At 39.3% G+C, this 19,076-nt stretch overlaps 1 protein-coding gene across 2 annotated transcripts in view; it reads right to left on the bottom strand.

Annotated features, from left to right (window-relative positions):
- Positions 1-2,550: 2,550 nt before the first annotated feature.
- The window catches only part of CDKAL1 (CDKAL1 threonylcarbamoyladenosine tRNA methylthiotransferase), an 871,738-nt gene continuing 855,212 nt past the window's right edge, over positions 2,551-19,076 (bottom strand). Inside the window, exon 16 of one of the 2 annotated variants that reach the window (XM_073678844.1) lies at positions 2,551-4,202. In XM_073678844.1, the coding sequence (XP_073534945.1) occupies positions 4,008-4,202 (195 nt within the window). In that variant the 3' untranslated portion in view covers positions 2,551-4,007. The remainder of the gene's footprint in view (positions 4,203-19,076) is intronic. The other variant, XM_073678842.1, reaches the window with a different exon arrangement.

Genomic DNA, 19,076 nt, shown 5'->3' with positions numbered 1-19,076 from the left:
ATACCTAGCCTTTACTAGCTATTAGAATGGGGGACCCCCCCAAAAAATGACGTGGGGTCCCCCCTATTTTAATATGTTTATGAGTGAGTTTTCCTGCTATATACCTGCATGTCATAAGAATTTAAATTAAAAAAGGACCATGTTAAATTCAAATCTGTTTTTTTTAAATTTTTACCGGTGTTTGGTATGCGTTGGAAAAGGGGTAGTCTTATACGGTGAATATATCCTAAACTCTATATTTTAACAGGAAAGTAGGGGGGTCGTCTTATACACCAGGTCGTCTTATACGCCGGAATATACGGTATATTAAAAACACCAACACCATAATAGTGGTTGCGGTCCACAGACTTTAATTATCTGGAGGAATTACGGGTGTGCATCACTGCTATCTGTCTAGCATGAAATGGTGCACAATTATCCAATCACATTGCCTTATATATGAAGCAGTTAGACAAAGTGAAGGGTAATTCATGCACAGCCCAGACATGCCACGTCTAAATGAGGAGAAATTAATCAGCATTTGTCTTTTCTGGTTTATGTGGTGTAAGATGGAGCACTTTCCTTCACCCTGCCCTTAGCACAAGATGCTTGAGAACACAGCTTTCCATGCAATATTGTAAGTGAAAACAAAACCACAAAATTAATAGTTTAAAGATTTTTATTTGTGTGCAGTAATGTTCAAGTCCAAAGAGAAATACAGCTGTATGACAATAGGGCATGATTTAAGGAACACTCCAGCCAACACTTATTAACAGGCAACCTAGTGCATGGCTTAAGAGGACAATGGGACACAGGGATTCAACGATCACCAAAGAATGTCTATATGTAAGGCCCTAAATCCTCAGGCCTTACAATAGTTGAAACTCATCTTTCATTTTTTCCAGAGTGTAACCTTAATAAATCAATTAAAACAAAACAACTAGAACGCAATTGAAACTGTACACTCTCTTCATAGTATGTCTTGGCAAAAAAACACATTTACCTCTGCTCCACCTGAATCAGCAGGGTTTGGATGCTACATTTCTTGAACCTATTTATAGTAAGAGGAGGAACGACTTCTTTTACATGACCTACCTCTTAAATGGGGTATGTCACCAAGTATTTGCTACCACATCTGAGAGCAGCATGATGTAGCGGCAGAGCTCTTGATTCCAGCAATGTATCACTCTGCACGATCTCTCAATGCTGACCTCTGTAGAACCCTACCCCCACCACTGATTGGCAGTTTTCTGTGTACACTGTGCATAGGCAGAAAGCTGCCAATCAATGGTAGGGTTATACAGAGCTCATCAACATGGACGACTACGTGACAGCAGGTTTACTAGTCATTTAGTGATAATCTCTTGCTAAAAAAAATCCTGTGATTTTATCTGAACTACAGCAAGCAGCCCAGTAAGTGACATATCGCTGGAATCAGGGTCTCTGTCTCTAAATCTCTATCTTTCACATTAGGAAGCAAAAACTTGGAGACAGATTTCTTTTAACACCCTAAAGATATCCATTATATATTCTCTAAGAATCTATACATGCAAGGGCTAAGATAATCAACATGATTGAAAAACACTTGAAGAAACAACTGTTCCAGCAACCATTTGTCTTTGCACTATAATTTAAATAAATCTGTCAAAGACTAGAAATTTGCATAAACTGAAAAGGTAGCTTTAAAAAGAAAGAAGAAAAAGCAGAAAAAAACTGAATAAAAAGGTAAAGTCAGGAGAATATACATGCTGGCACGATTGTTGTAAAAACTATATAATAACTACTAAATAGTAATACAAATATTTTATAAAATCATCCATCCTTAGATTTTCATTAAGACTATGGAAAATGGTGGTATGTAACCCTAGTGGAACTCCAGAAATGCCGTGGTCTTAGGCACTAGAGGTAATGCACTTCTAAACTGACCTTTGCAGAAAGGGATACTAGTGAGAAATATATCTTATGTCAATATTGGTGAAGGGGAGGTTCAAGTATCCACAAATCTGTACGAAAAATCCACTGCAAATTACAAACAGGAAAGTGGAATAGATTTTAACAAATTTCATCCACTAGTTGCAGAAATCTGTAGCAATTGTTATCTGTGGACTTCATCCTTTGCACTGCATTGGAAGAATGCAATCCAAAACATGGGGATTTTGCAGCAGACGTGCCACGGAAAAATCCACAATATATATATATATATAGTTAGACTGCGGTAAGTGTCATTATATGGGTAGACATTTTGTCTCCCACAGTGGGGCCAGAGGCAGTCTTAGAAGAATATTTTATGTACTGTACAGTTCACATCTATTGGGACTAGAGATCTGAAAGACAAAAGAAATCCAACTAAGCTAACCAGTCAGTAAAAGGTGACGCTGGTTGGATGGACAACCAAAGTAACAGATTTACATAACATGTCACTAACAATAAAAGCAGGTTGTACGTATGAGTAGTGCTGAGCGTATTTGTTCAGCATTTCAAATTCGGGTTTGTTTTCGGGGTTTCGGCTTGTTTGCGCCAAAAAATTGGCTCTGCACATGAACATCCCTGATTTATCACGCTGTCACGCAGATGTTATCTGCGTGACAAATCAGGGATGTTCATGGGCGGAGCCGATTTTTTGGCGCAAACAAGCCGAAACCCCGAAAACAAACCCGAATTTGAAATGCCGAACAAATTCGCTCAACACTACTTATGAGCCATAGCATAGGGGAATATTAAGTCAGTGGGAAGACTTAGATTACCTTAGAAAAGGGAAAAATGCAATAACCAGCGTTCTGAGGCTCAAGTCTTGTAGGGCTGTCCTGCTTGGCTACCAACGGTTCATACATGACTAAGCACAGTACACAGCCTCAGCAGGGTTGCAGTGAATGTTGTTTAATGGCAGGTTTTAACCTTAGTCGGGTTGGAGATTTAATCAGAATCGATATGAACGGTGTTCTTAATCAGCTACAGAGGTAAGGACCTAATGAGATTTAAAGGCCACCATACACATTACATGCCTGTTGGCGGAATGATGCTTTGGCTGGTCATTCCACTGACAGCTATCTCGGATGGTTCTCCCATACCCAGGAGCACTTGTACGGCCAAGAAGGCTCCATACACATGGGAAACCTGTTTTATGGCCTGAGCAAAGGCATATAGGGTCCCTATAGCTAACACACTGCGCTTTGATAATCAAGATAAGCGTTGTCCGCACTGGTCTTGATGAGGAAATGGGCTGGACTCAGATGCTCCTGATTCATGAAGAATCATACGCCTCTTCATGAATCGGGAGCATCGAATGAGTGGCGTACAACTCTGTATGCGCCTCGTCACAAATCTTACTGCAGTCCCTGCTGGAGTAAGATTTGTGGCAGACGAGCAGCGGTTGCCATGCCCCCATTCTGCCCCAGCTCCATCTACTTTATCAGAGCTGGGCAAAAATGGCTTAACACCACCAAAAGTCATATAATTTTAGCACAGCCTCCCATTGTGCTAAAATTATGCAACTTTTCAAAGCAATTTATGCCTTAATACTGGCATTAAAATTTGATGAATCGGGCACAATATGTTTCAGTAAGGCACCGTATTAAGAAGACAATCTGCTATAAAATATGTAACTCTGATAGAGCATCCTAACTATGTGTGCCTCTCTATAAATGTAGAGGCATAAGGAACCCCATCCAGACTGCCAAGTGCCATCTTACTGCTCTTTGCAACACTTCCCTTTGGCCTTGTATATTGCACTGAGGGCTTTCCTCCAAGGGGCAGATGGTCATACTGGAGGCTGAAACACTACCAAGTATTTACTATGATGCATTTCTTGCAGTGCATTATAGAAGCCATTATGGCTAAATATTGTGTGCTGCACACTCTGGATGACTTTCCAGCCAGTCTTCATTTAATGTATACAATGTGCTATTTTTGTTAGATGTAACTACTGTATATTAACAACTTATCAATATAATAACATAAGAACTTTGCAAAAACTTAAATATATGGTGAATGACTTATCGAATCAATCTCTCCAATAACTATCAAAAAAATTAATTTCCTAAAGTTTCACTTTGACACATCTTTGCCCCTAGAAAAGCAAGTATGACAGCAAAGAGGGCAACAATAAAGTAAACAGTCTTCATCCGTTCTTTCTCTCCCCTTGACGTTTGCGGGAAGGCCTCGCCACGCTCATCAGGGGGCTTTACTCTTGAACTGGATCCATTGTTCAGCAATGACTTGCACTCCTGCAGAGAAAGTGATCAGCATGTTATATGCTTGTAAATGGACACATTGTAAAAAACCGAGCATTGATCTGCTGCCTATTCAAAACCCACATGTCAAAAAGGAGGCTGTGAATTTCTAATTACACAACAGGTACTAAAGCGCCATTATGGATAAGTCAGCCAGAATTTGAGAAATGGTTGTTCAACATATTACATATGTTTATAGAATGAACTTAGTATTGACATTTTGGGGGAAGGGTCATTGACTTAATTCAGGCAGCTACGAGAATATAAACCATAGGAAACAGGAAAGATCTGAACTTAAAAAATAAATGGTAATAGCGCAAACAATAAAATGCTGACATTGTAATAGTATAAAACATATTAGATAAATGAGCTGACTAATGCATGTAAAGAGTAGGTAGCTCCTGCACCCATCTGCAATCTGGATGAGAACACCAAGCAATTTGCGGATGTGTCGGTCTGCAAAGTTTACTGTTCATCTGAACTTAGCATTAGTTGACTTATAAAATTTGAAAGACCATCTTTTATTAAGATGAGGTGTATGCAATGCCAAGTTAACGTTTTATGAATCTTGTTAAAATGTACATTTTTATGCTGTTAAGAAGAGAACACATGTAAAACATGCAGATTTTGCTGTGCTTTTTACTGAAAATTCATTCTAATTTCTGTCCAATTCACGTCATGGGTAGACCTAACTTTAGAGCCCATTGGTGCCAGACCTCTATCTCCGTGATGTTTTGGCCTGCAAGGTGGCTGCTGCACACATAGTGGATGGGAGATATGTATCACAGAGGTGGATGTCCTCTGGAATGTAAACCTGGAGTAATGCTTTAGTACAGGGTTCCCCAACTCCAGTCCTCAAGGCCCACCAACAGGTCATGTTTTCAGGATTTCCTTAGTATTGCACAGGTGATAATTCCATCATCAGCACAGGCAATAGTTACATCACCTGTGCAATACTAAGGAAATCCTGAAAACATGACCTGTTGGTGGGCCTTGAGGACTGGAGTTGGGGAACCCTGCTTTAGTACACAAAAGGGATTAATCGGCAATGACAGGGCCGGGTTTAATGTGAGCAGCTGAAGAGTTGGGCGAGACAGCTGCTCACCATATCTCCACCCCTGGGTGTGGTTCACATTGCAAAATGAGGCCAGTTTCTCTCACACATGGTCTGTGTGTGGAGGCGCGCAGACCTCCTAGATTGTGTGCCTTTGATAAAGGACTAAGAAGCTGGTCTTTAACCAAAGTGGGCGAAGCCGCACTATTGTATGGACTTTTTACTTTGTGCCGGACAAAGGCTGTATTTAAGTTTTCTGTGATGTGGTTTATAAGGACTGAAATAAACCAGCTGGACTTCTAAATAGAAACGATTCCTGTGATACCTCAGATTGCTCCCGAGTGAGTAGCATTGTTACAGGGCTTACAAAATATCAATGAGGGTAAAACTATGCAATAGAAAACACGAGCTTGTAATATATATTGTTTCTAGAATCCAGAGCTAATTTTTATTTTTTTTTTTTACATGTTCCTTTTCCTATTTGTTGTTATATTAAGAATTCTGTCAACCTTCACAATCTTGTAGGATTTACCACCAAGTAACTAACTCAAGAGCCCAGAGGACACACATGGCTTTTGAATTAACATTTACATGGTTAATGGAGTAGTCTCATCCATGCTAAGTCCCATAATCCTCCACCTGTATGACATTGACTCTAAATCACACTGTGCATTTCTTAGCAGCAATTAGCTCTGTCTGTTCATTTCTTGCCTTTGATATTCTTTCCTTCAACATGCTAATAACTGTTTACCTCCTAGAAATGCTGCATCTGTGTGGGGTGATGGAGACAGACAGCGCAGAGTGTTTTTGTCTGTGGATTTGGATGTAGTGTCTGTGTCGTGCTGTTCCGAGGAGAAACTCACAGCTTTGCCTTAGCGTTGTGCTACAAATTAATTTTCCTTCAGATTTCATTCAATCAGGACCCAATGTTCATTATGTTTGGAGAGGGGAAGAGTGAAATTACACTTAAATGCTATTCAGCTGCCTCCAGAAAGGCTATTATGTGAGAATTCCAAGATTAGTAGGAACATCAAGTATGTTATTTTTCTCTGTGACTTACACTGTTGATTTGCTTTAGCTTCTGCATGAGAATTATGACTGTAACTGAGTAGTATGTGGACTTATACATGTATTACTATATTTTCGCCACGCTAGCGCTGATTTATTAGCTCATTTTATTAGACACTGTTGAAATTTATACGTTTCAGTCTTGAATAACGTTCCGCAGACTAAAAGCCGGTTATAATAATGTATTATGATGCCAATTGAAGCAAATACTATAGAAAGAGCTCATAGTAGTACCAACATTGCTTGTTTCCCTTAATAATTACCGCTTCAGGATGCCATCTTTCAGTGAATAATGAAGAAAAGGAACTGCACCCCAAAAGGCATGTGGAGATGCTTAATTAGGATTTATTTAGAATATCTCATATCTAGAGATTAAACCGCCATTAGTACCGAAAAAAACATACTATATCGGGTAAATGCCCTTCATCAGATGTGTCTGTTGTGATAAATGCTCTCAATACTTGGTCCTGGTTTTCCTTTTTTTTTTGGGGGAACCCCATCCATATCTTGGACCTCTCTAATTTTCAGATCATTTACCACAAGAAACACGTCTGATGAAGGGTACTTACCCGAAAAGTTAAATTTTTGCTATACTGAGGGTGGTGTAATCTACAGATATGAGATATTTTGAATAAATCCAAGCTAAGCATCTTCACGTGCGTTTTGGTGTGTAGTTCCTTCCTTTCATTCACCATTCACTACAGATCTACAGGAGCTCAGTGGTTGGCTCCAAAAGAATTAACACCCTATACAAATTCATACTGCCCATTAAGGGTTTGCCACCTACCTTATTGATTATTCAAAGTTCTGACAGAATATTGATGAACAGCAGCCGATCAGTGATCGACCCCATTGGGATCACTGGAATGGCGCAGGGGATGACTATAATATACTTTTCTTATTTGACTCGGGCAGTTAAGAAAGTGTTGTCCAAGTAGTGGACAACCCCTATATTCTTGCAGGGAAACACCTGTTTCATCTACAAGACCACAAGGCCGATGGTTTTGCAGGTGAGACAGCTGTGTCCTTGTAAGATAAAAATGATTGTGCAGGGAAAAAGTGGAAAAACTGTGGCAGCACAGGGCTGTTGTAATTTCATTCACAGCATGACCAACCTTAGTCTTTACACCCTGAACCATTCTGATGGCTCGGAGGGTCCAAATATCCATATCTACAATACTTAGAGAGCCTGAGAATATTAGCAAGCTTCTAACATGCCTCATTAATCAACCTATTCAGCTTTTACATTACTAAGATGATTCAGCTGTAAGCTAACATACCACTGAACAGCGCAACGTTCTTACCTTAGATGACCTTACTTTATGATTCATTTCAGATTCCCCATTTGTCCAGCACTGTCTCCTCTTAGTAACTGTTCTGTGTTACTGTATTGTGGAGTATATAACAACTGGTGCTGTCCCTTTACTTAAAGCGAAAGCCATATATATATATATACATAAAATGCACCAGAACACAGTATTTCTTATCTCATCACATGACAGTATATGCAAGTTGAGTCAGCGCTAGACAGACTTCAAAGCACATTACAGGCTCTTTTTCCCATAACATGGTTGTCTGAGGGATATTAATATGAGGAAAAATACATCTGATCAGAGTTTTGGATGATCTGGTTTTGAAGTGATTTCAAAGAAGCTCTCAGCTGGAACCAAAGTCATCCGGCACTAGAAACCTGTCATGTGTCTGCTCGAAAATTATTTAACTTTTCCTGTCCTCACAAGCGGTAATGGCGTGCTTTCTGTTCAAAATGCATGTCTTATTAGTTGCCAGCACAAATGCCAGCTGAGAGATTTCATGATGGGGAGAGCGGTGTGTGACACTACAAAAGAGCCATAAAACTAAATCTGTGATACAAAATTTCTATCGATCTATAACAGAAAAAGAAAAAAAATTATTATATTACACGCTTTGGTAAAACCGCAGGCAAACTTAGTGATCCAACAAATGCCAGTAAGAAATCTGATACTTTTGAAATTAAAAAAATTACAAAATCCAAATGCAATGTCCCATTTTGTTAAAGTATGTGGACACTTTTGAAACCATATATGGTATTCCCTCCACAGCCAATTTTTGTTTTTTTATGATTTCATTTTTTCCTCTCCTCTTTCAAATATCCATAACTTTGTTTTTATTATTATTATTTTAGTATTTAGTTTTAAAAATATACAGTAAAGACAGAGCTCTTCAAGGAGATTCCAAAAATACAAAAGGTTTTTTATTGCTACATAGAAGTAATCAATAGCGATGTTCCAACCTAAAAATTCTTTATCTACTCATAAAAGAGTTGAAGTTTTGAATGACACCATTAATTTTACCATACAGAAAAAGGAAAAAAATTCCAAGTGCGGTGAAATAGTGAAAAAGCGCAATTCCGCCACTGTTTTTTGGGTGTTATTTTTAAGGAATTAATTGTGCAATAAAAATGACGTGGAAACATGATTCTCCAGATAGGTATGATTCCAGAGAAACCAAACATTTATAATTTTTTTTTTACTATTTTATTGGCTTCAACAAATTCTGAATTTTTTAATATTGTGAAAAGAAATTTCTCAAGACCTGTAACTTTTTTAAATTACTATCTGGGGCCTTGATTTTTGCCCGAGAAGCTGCTGTACAAACTATGTTTTGATTTCTTCTTATTGTACCTTTTTGAGATATTGTGAAGACTTAAAAACAAAAATTGTGATGTTTTCATTTTTTTCCTCTTTAAAGTGTTTACAGATTGGATTAATTTTATATTTTGGCTTATTTGTTTGATTGTCTGTGTTATATACAGCAATACCGCAGTATTGCTGTATAAAGTAAAAATGACAGTCTCCTACGATGCCCAGCCACAAGCAAGACGCCACAGAAGAGATCACGACAGGCACGGAGGCATTCACCTGGCCCCCGGTTGTCATGGGGGAGATGTTGGGCATCCAACCTAACATACGAGCCAGATCACGGCACTTAAATGCTATCAGTAATTGAGAGAGCCAATTAAGAGCTTAACAGCAGCGATCTGAGGGCACACTGATCACTGCCATTAGAGGCAGATGCCAACTTTGAATTATAGCTGGCATCTTCCCTTTGGGGAGTGGGAGATGCGCTCCATGATGTAATAGTAAATCATAGAGCATGAAGGGGTTAGCTGTCCAGTATCTAAAGTAAAAAGAATACAACTTTGAAAAAGTCAGGATAAAAAAAAACTACTGTTTTCTGTATACAGCTCCTATGAAGACCCATGTGTCTCTTAGGTTACACAGAATAATTACTTTTGTATTACCCCACTCCCTCTGCCCCCTCTTACACTAGTAAGAGGAAGATGCAGATGGAAGAGAGTCCTATGACTTTTGGATCAGCCTTTACCCTGGGCATGTTTGTAGTGTGTAATCGTGAAGACACATTGGTCTACATAGGAGCAGTAAACAAAAACTGGTAGTATTGTTTTAACATTTAAAGCGATCCACCAACATAGGATTGAAAAGTGAATACATATTTCCCTGTCTTTCTCCTGCTGTGGAGTGGAAAGAAGGGAAGGTTTGGTTTAGACTTTCCACTGCACTCCCCATGCCACTGCAGCAGTCATGTTGGAAGCAGAGGGAAAGGAAGGCCAATCTGAGCAGGAGTCATTGGGTGGAGTATCAAGTAGGGTGACAATATATGATTAATGTTTCATCAACAACATAAGAAGGAAAAGGTGGCACTCACCGTCCCTTAAAAACTCCTTTATTGCAAAAAAAAAAATTAAAACATGGTGGTAGGAGAAATGGAACAAATAATGGACGACGGCCATTTCCAGCCTCTCTGCGCTTCAATGGGTCTTTGAAATGGCCGTCGTCCATTACGTTTTCCATTTCTCCTGCCACCATGGTTTAATTTTTCATACAATAAAGGGGTTTTTAAGGGAAAGCGAGTGCCACCTTTTCCTTCTTACATTGATGTTGATATATTTGGCCGATACACTGGTACAGCACCCAGGATCCCTGTTGATTGTTTTTTTTTCGGTGTTTTGGATTAACGGGATACTAAGGCGGATATATGGTGCCGGACTTCCTCACCTAGCTACTTGCATGAGAAATGTATAGTCACTTTTTAATCCTAGTGTGGAGGGTTCACTTTAATCTAATTTTGCAAAGTATTTTTTTTTTTATTATCTAAAGATCAATCAGGACAATTACAAAATTGGTAGCAAAAGTGGGCATATATTTTAAAGTGAGAAACAGGTTGAAAACTAATATACACACTATTTTAATAATATGTTGTATGTATCTTACTATGACATATGGGAAAGGCTTAATTACTAATCTTTACATTAGAAATATTTCAGGTATTTTGATTTATATAACAAGTTAGCAGTTATTTCTTTTAAGCATGTACCTCTAGATCTAAGGGCACGAGGCTCAGGGAAAAAAAAAGTCTATATAACAGTACTAACATCATACAGAAGCAATAGAAAATAAGCAAAAACTATACCACAAAAAACACACTGTAAACACTAAATGCTAGACTTGTGAACTGACAAGCTAGATCCCATCTCCAGTCACACTGCAGGTACTGTGTGACGACGCACGTGGTGAGAGCTAATGGCAAGGGATTGGCGGTAATTACCCTGAATAACAAACCAGCGGTAATTTTGGATTTCAAATTAGAATAGTGGGCACACATGAAAGGCTTAGATGTCTTTATGTGCCTTCTGTGTAAGATAAAATAAACCTGAGATATTAAATGAATTAAATTGCTGAAAATAAGGAAACATAAATCAAACGCAATCATGGAACAAACTGGAAGATAAGCAGGAAAGAAATCCCATATTAATCTGCTAAATAAAAGAGAGAACACCACATTTTCTGCCTCTGTGAGAAGGGAGACGGCTCCTTTCATCTTGTTTTGGCAGCAGCAAAATAAACACCAGGCTTTGCTAATAAGGTATATTATAAATTATTAAACCGTTCCCTCTATGATCAAATGCATTTCAGATTATTTTTCTGAATAATTCTCTCCTCCTGACTGCCAGAAGAGATACATTTGGTGGGCTCTTATATAGCTATTCATTGATCACCCATCTTTGTGAGACTCTTGTCTCACACTTTAACGGCAGAGCATGAAAGAAAACACATTCACATCAAAACCTCAGCTCTGGCATCTGCTGATCACAGACGAGTTCTCTCCTTCCTAAGACTATGCTCCATGTTAGTCAACAAAGTCCCGATAATGCTCCCGTGGTGAACTAGATTTTATGATAATATTTTAAGCAGACTGAAATATTCAGCATTTTTTAAAGTTTGTTTTATTGACTTAATAGTCTACTTAAAGTTAGAAAGTTCTATAGGACATGAGATTTAATTATGTTTTTTTCGATCAACAGAATAATGACTAGTAATTTACATTTATACACAATGCTTAACGAGGTTGTTCAGTACATCAAAAAATATTTGTTACAGGGCTCAGACTGGTATAAAAAAAGATGTGATACTTGCACTCACCAATCCCAGTGGTTACTTCCTGCAGTCAGCGATTGGCTGAGCTGGCAATTCCTGCCATTTCTGGTGCGTCAAAATGGTACCAGGAAGTAGGGAGCCGCCGGGAAGAGTAAGAACGGTTAATGATTCGTTTATTTATGTTTCTTTAAAAACATTCTAAGCCCTTTAAAAAAAAAAAAGATCCACTCTACAACCCATTAAATATTCTCATGGTGTGTTTGTAAATATCTGTATGTATATGTACATATATATATATATATATATATATATATATATATATATATATATATATATATATATATATATATATATATATATATATATATATATATATATATATCACATACATACATACATATATATATACACATACATACATACATATATATATACACATACATACATACATATATATATACACATACATACATACATACATATACATATATATATATATATATATATATATATATAGTGCTCAGCAGTACACCACTTTGAAAAGTAACATTTGAATGAATATCATGGGCAGCATGGTGGCTCAGTGGTTAGCACTGCAGCCTTGCAGCACTGGGGTCCTGGGTTCAAATCCCACCAAGGACAACATCTGCAAGGAGTTTGTATGTTCTCCCCGTGTTTTCGTAGGTTTCCCCCGGGTTCTCCGGTTTCCTCCTACACTCCAAAGACATACTGATAGGGCTCACAATCTAAATCCCCTATGGGGACAGTGCCCATAATGTCTGTAAAGCGCTGTGGAATTAATGGCGCTATATAAGTGAGTAAAATAAATAAAAAATAAATAAATATCTGACTGAACACAAGCAATTTCCAAAATTTTGACAATACAGTTTTATAGAACATTTTTTTACCCAAAGTAAGGTTAACATTATAACTTTCATTACAAAATCTTTAGTTTTTTTTTTAATCTAATTAGGTGATGCAAAAATGAATACACCCTACAACAAAAACTTACTACATCTAGTATATTGTATGACTGACCTCCATGATTTGTAAGGACAGCACCAAGTCTTGTTGGCACGGAATGAACAAGTTGGCGACAAATTCCTAAATCTACCCTTTTCCATTCTTCAAGAACGACCTCTTATAGAACCTGGATGCTGGTTGCAGAATAATGCTCAACTTTTTACAAATTGTCAGATCGAACATTATGGAAGGTAGCTTACTTCCATCCTCCAGTATAACATTTAACTTTCATTATTTAATGACTAAAGTAACATGAGCTCACTTTACTAATTAAAACAATCAGTCAAATTATATATATATTAATACCACAATAGGGAACTCCAGAACATATTGCATGTATAGTCACTGAGTCAGAGTAGTGGATAAGCAGGAGCAGTAGTCAGGCTGGAAGCCAATGACTGCAATACCAGTAAAATAAGTTCTTAATAGTGACACCATTGTCCAGTGTGTGACATAAACAGACATGCAAGTTATGTCCTGCCTTTATCAGGGCTTAATAAGGAAGCGATCTTTAAGCCACCTTCTGCCATGGCAACAACTTAAACCCCCACGTGTGAGGGTGGTAATAGACTCACAGATGGAGCCCTTATATAAAACAGTTTAGGTGTGAGTATTGACTGCAGCATCTGAGGCGTTAAATGGCCAGTATCGGAGTTAGTCGATCCTGGCTGTTGCAGTAGTGTGTCAGCTGTATGGTATCGTCCAGTGATGGTGAACCTTTGCGAGACTAAGAGTCCAAACAGCAACCCAAAAAACACTTATTTATTGCAAAGTGCCAATATGGGAAATTAACCTGAAAACTGAGGTTTTAGTCTCCATTCTGGTATGTCCCCCATTTTGGTAAAATGGCCCCCATTCTGGTGTGAAGTCCCTCATTCTGGTGTAACGTCTCCCCATCCTGGTATAATATCCACATTGTGGTATAATGCTCCCTCCATTCTAGTATTATGTCCCCCATCCTGGTCCCCTTCTGGTCTTCTCCAGCACATTTTAAAAAGAAACAAACAATTCTACTCGCATTCCTCAGCTTCCATGCCACCCAGCGTCCTCTTCTGTAGCTGACACAGGAGCAGTCAGCTGACTTTAGTGTGCTTATACGGGCAGCGCATGACATCACTGCAATGCGCAGCACGTCACTGGCAAGACAATGTCTGCTGCCAGACTCTGATTGGCTGGCGGTGTGTATTGCAATACATTTCACCTGAATGTGTGTCCGAGGATGCACATCCAGGTGAAATTTGCGTCGGCAGTCCCCCCTCCCACGCAGGCTTGATCATACACTCTGCAGCAGTGATAGTTATGCCAATGGGTGCAGGAGTGATGGCGAGCGTGCCCACAGAGAGGGCTCTTGAGTTCTCCCTCTGGCACATGAGCCATAGGTTTGCCACCACTGGTCTAGCCTATCCCCAGGAGTAGCGTGAGCATCCCCGGTGGATAGTGTGGGCACAACTCGGTTGGCATTACAGTGCAGCATGTTGTACTACCTGCTCCCCTACAAAGTACTATTACAGCACAAAATGGGTTAAATCCTAGGATTCCAGATTAAAAGAAGCCTCTCCTGAAGCCTATCCAATAATTTTATTCTTTAGGTCATTGTCACAGTTTGCAAGAAAGGGTCAAAACTACACTGAAGGCAAAAAGTATTTTTCCCCTTTCCAAAAATTGTAATATTTTAGCTTAAAGATAAGAAAGAAGATTGATGACAGTAAAATGTGGTGAAATGGTTTGGACTGAAATCTGACATAAGAACAACCTCCACCCAACAAAAATCCATAACATACTCATGACTCAGGATATACTTTGCAAATCAATCATGGCCATCTACACAAGCCAATTATCCAGATCAGCTATTTGAGCGCATTTTCAAGATATTTGTTTGCGGTCAGTGATTGAGAACACTGGCAGCAAACTGGTAAATAACTGGTTCTGCTCTCAGCTAAAATGTGAATGCAAAGGAGTCCGGTGTAGATGATGATAAATATTTGGACACCTTTCATAAAATTCATACTTGGAATTGGGGAACACAATGTGAATGTGGCAGACGCAGAGCTACAATGTAACAAGGCAGATAGCTGTGGTCCTATTTCATTAACGCTTTCTAGTACTTGCATGCATCTGGGCATCAGAAATGATGATGAGGGTGTAAAAACATTAGCACTAATGACAGGGAAGATTTGCTTTCTTTCACTGTTATTGATAAGCGATAAGGGTAGAATTATGGGAGCGTGACAGTTTTATGAGGTCATCTCGCAGAATATGTGTAAAAGGAAAAAAATCTATAAAACCACACACACTTTGCTCACCATTTATTTAATTTATAATTACCGGGACACGCGGTGATTGGTGTTGTTTGCCAGGACCCCAAAAACTGTGAAGTGGAACTAATTAGAAGCTAGTGGTGGCAATTCGGCCAGTGACAAGCTCAAAAAGGTTCCAACTAAGTGACTGATCATTTTGTAACCTTAAGACGACATCAGTTGTGGACAAATCGCGGACATGATAGTGCTTTACTTTTATTCATTATGCTTACTTATACGGCGCCATTAATTCCACAGCGCTTTACAGATATATGGTCATCACTGTGCCCATCAGGGCTTACAATCTAAATTCCCTATCAGTATGTCTTTGGAGTGTGGGAGGAAACTGGAGAAACCGGAGGAAACCCACACAAACATGGGGAGAACATACAAACTCCTCGCAGATGTTGTCCTGGGTGGAATTTTACCCCAGAACACAAGTGCTGCAAAGCAACAGTGCTAACCACTGAGCCACAAGATCAGTGTTGTAAAAGAAGCATCCAATATCCTAATGCTAGGTACATTTGGCCATATTGGAAAACGGGCAGGTCATGTCTGCATTGTGGATGGGTGTCAAAGTAGCCTTTCCATGTATTATTCTGGTGCAAAAAAAGGACCAGAATAGTGAATGCTGTGATTTTTTTTCCATGCAGACCATCGGTCCACAGGGAAAATCGGCCATATGCACTGGCTATATTGGGTCTGTGGTCAACACGTACAGCACACAAAACTGATTATATACAAAATTTTCAGTGTGTAAACTTGACCTGAACTGCTGATTTTAAAATCCGCAGCATGTCAATTTCTCTAAAATGATAAATCGGCAGCAAAATCCATGTTACATGTGTAGTGCTACCCTAAGTTAGTGAACCTTTACCTGAGAAAACGGCATTATATATATAAGCAGTAGTTCTTTCTCTGACAACCATAACTATAACAGTAATTTATAGTAAGAAGATCCTGTGGCACAAAACAACTTAACAAGTTGCAACATTGCGACCTTTGGCGCTTTCACACCAGTCCCGGGCAGCAATGGCAATATGGGCCGAGCATGGATAGGACGAGGCATGGTTGCATCTGCCCGTTAAAGTCATGAATTCACTTCAGTAGCGTAAAATGTACTCTACTCTCTGACTACCGTACATTCCTTCTGAGGGCGTACGGCACTTGTAAGGTGCACCTAATTCATCAAGTGAAGTGTGCCTGTTAATGAATTAGGCGCATGTTACTCCAGTGGCCCCATGAATTGAACCTGTTGTGTTTTACTAATATGTCCATTCCCAGTGCAGCTCTAATAGACGTATTACCTTTAAAGGGAGCTTGACAGCTGATACATGCTGTCCAGTCTACGGGCAGCATGTATCAGACACTGGCTGTATGATTTCTGACAAATATGTTAAACTCTGAAACGGTACAGTTTTTCAGAGAGAGACACAGTTGAACAGCCGCACGGGAGACCAGTCAGGTTGCTCCCCATTGGCTTCTCATACACACACGCAGGGAGTGGGTGCGGAGAAGCCAGTCTTACTGCATGCATCTTAGTCAGGACTCAGATGTGATTATTCTGTTTCTTTTCCTCTGACACTCTGGAGGGGTGTAACTAAGCAGCTACCTTGGCGTTCACTGGAGCCTCTAGTGGTGAGGTCAGACTTTTGCAGCTGGTAGCTGGGGGCATTTACCATATGCGTGCACTGCCCGTTTAAGAGCAGGGGAGCGCGTGCACTAGGCGCGCCAGAGGGAGACAGTACAGCGTGCACTGAGGAAGGAGGATCATGAGGACACTGCTGCTGGCCACAGACTTTACACTATGTATATGCATGTGTAATGTACAAAAGTGTATAATGTATTAGTATGTGCATATTTTATATATGTGACTGTGATGCAGCGCCCGAGACTGAATAGGTAGAAAAAATACATGGGGGTAACAGTAAAAAAGTTGTTGGGTGCTGCTGCCAGTGTGTGTGTGGCACAGTGACAGATAGCAGCACTCTGGACCTTGGGTTGTGGGAGAGGGTAGTGATTCCTGTGAATGTAGAGTAATGTACATCTATGTGACAGGGGTGTGTGATTAATTGTAATTATTAATTTATTAAACTATTAATTATTGTATTGATTTATTATAATTATTTGTTACACAATAGGGGGTATGTAATTGTAAACAGGGGGGAGGGGTGGAGGTGGGAAGTGATTCATTATTATACTAAGGTGGGTGGATGACGGATGATTGCTGCAATGCCTTACATTCACCAGGCTTCTGGATGGCTGACAAGATTCGGCAATAATCTTAGGGTAGATGGTCATATTCAAGTATTTGTCCTGGGAACTATTGTAAAGTATAAAGAAACTAATATTGAACATAAGGAAACATTCAGCAGATTTATAAGCCCTCTAGAGAATTGATACAAATATGGAACATAGCTGTATTGCTTGGAACGTCGAGCGTTCACGCTTACGCCTTCTAATTCTATGCTTTGTATTTACAGGCAGAGCATTGTAAGCATCAAGCAGCTTCTTCAAAAGAAAAGATGACACAGGCTATTTCCTCTGGACTCATCACTGTGACTTTCTGTCCAGAAAGTAAGAGTTCATGGGAACATTCATGCATAGCTAGTTCTAATGAGTATCCATTCCAGGAGAGGCCGAGACCGAGACGTTAATAAGCCTGGGCTGCTTTTATACAGTATGGGGCAACTAAAGAGGTTATCTTTTCTCATTGTCACGGCTCCTTCTTTTAACTTGCCTGAAGACATTTTGGGAAGTTTCTTGCAGCGACATTCTCCAGACTTCTGAGTGTTTGAGTGGGTGTCTTGAAACCCAATTCTCCTCTTTCATTTCACAGTCAGCCAGGTTTAACGGTAGCTAATAAGAGGGTGAAATCCAGCGAGACATTAAATGCCAGAGAGGTCACATTCTACAGTACAACAGAGTCGCTGGGCCCCAGATAATCTCTCTGGATTTAATGTACTTGTTACGGATTTTGTACTTTTTCCCATGATATCTGTTCCCCAACAGCCCTTTTCTGTGTAAGAGTTACATTAACTTGGGCAATAGCTTACCTTCATAACTCTCTGCTTCCAGCTTGCTCATATGCTGTGACCTTGAGTTTCTGATACAAAACTCCAATTATTTATACTCTTTTTTTTGTTTTAATTCCTCACTCGTATATATTAAACACATATTTTATCTACTACCATGTAAGTTATGTTTATTGTTTGATGGCTGATTGTTAACTGGGTGTGAACTCAAAGTATCATTACAAACTTACAAAGGTTTTATAGGTGGCGCTTGAGTTCTAGTCCTCTTCCTCTCTAAAGAGACAATTTGCATATTTAATTATCCAGAGGAGCATGCATGGCTTATAAGTCTCCTCACTCTGACATGCCAGGCCTGGCTTGTCACTCGCCACAAGAAGAAAAGTTTTTAGAAAAATTCTCATTCTGCCCTGTTCACGCTTGTGTTTCATTCATTCTCATTCTGCAAGGTATTCTAACATAAATGACTGTATAGCTTATGGATTGTCTATTACTAAAACTGCACCAGGAAAACATAACCAATTACATTTTCCGCATTTTTATAATAATGGAATTTATAAAAGTAAAATCTAAACATTAAAAGGGGTCTCAATTTGCTTTTCCATTATAAAATAAATGATGATCCACAATATATGCAAGTTCTCTAAGGCCTTGATTCATCAAGACTAGAATGGACAACATCAGTCTTGAAGAGGGAGTGTGTCTGAGTCAGATGCTCCTGATTCATTACCAGGCACATTACCGAAGCGTTTGTAAAGTGGTGTGTGCCAGACTGGAGTAAGATTTCCAGAATCAGGTATGCGGCAGCTTATCATGAATTAGATGAGCTGGGTCGTCACATCTCCATTCAGCCCCAGCTCCACCCATTTTGGTGGAGTTGAGCGAAAGAGTGAAACAGGCGTGAAAACACAAAAAGTTTAATTTTTTTGCGCAAACTTTAATTGCACAAAAAAATT

This window comes from Phyllobates terribilis, unplaced genomic scaffold (genome assembly GCF_046119375.1).
Source record: "Phyllobates terribilis strain yellow unplaced genomic scaffold, ASM4611937v1 Scaffold_4__5_contigs__length_816908805, whole genome shotgun sequence".
Lineage (NCBI taxonomy): Eukaryota > Metazoa > Chordata > Amphibia > Anura > Dendrobatidae > Phyllobates > Phyllobates terribilis.
Note: the sequence above shows the minus strand (reverse complement) of the source record. Positions and strands in the feature narration are given on the sequence as shown.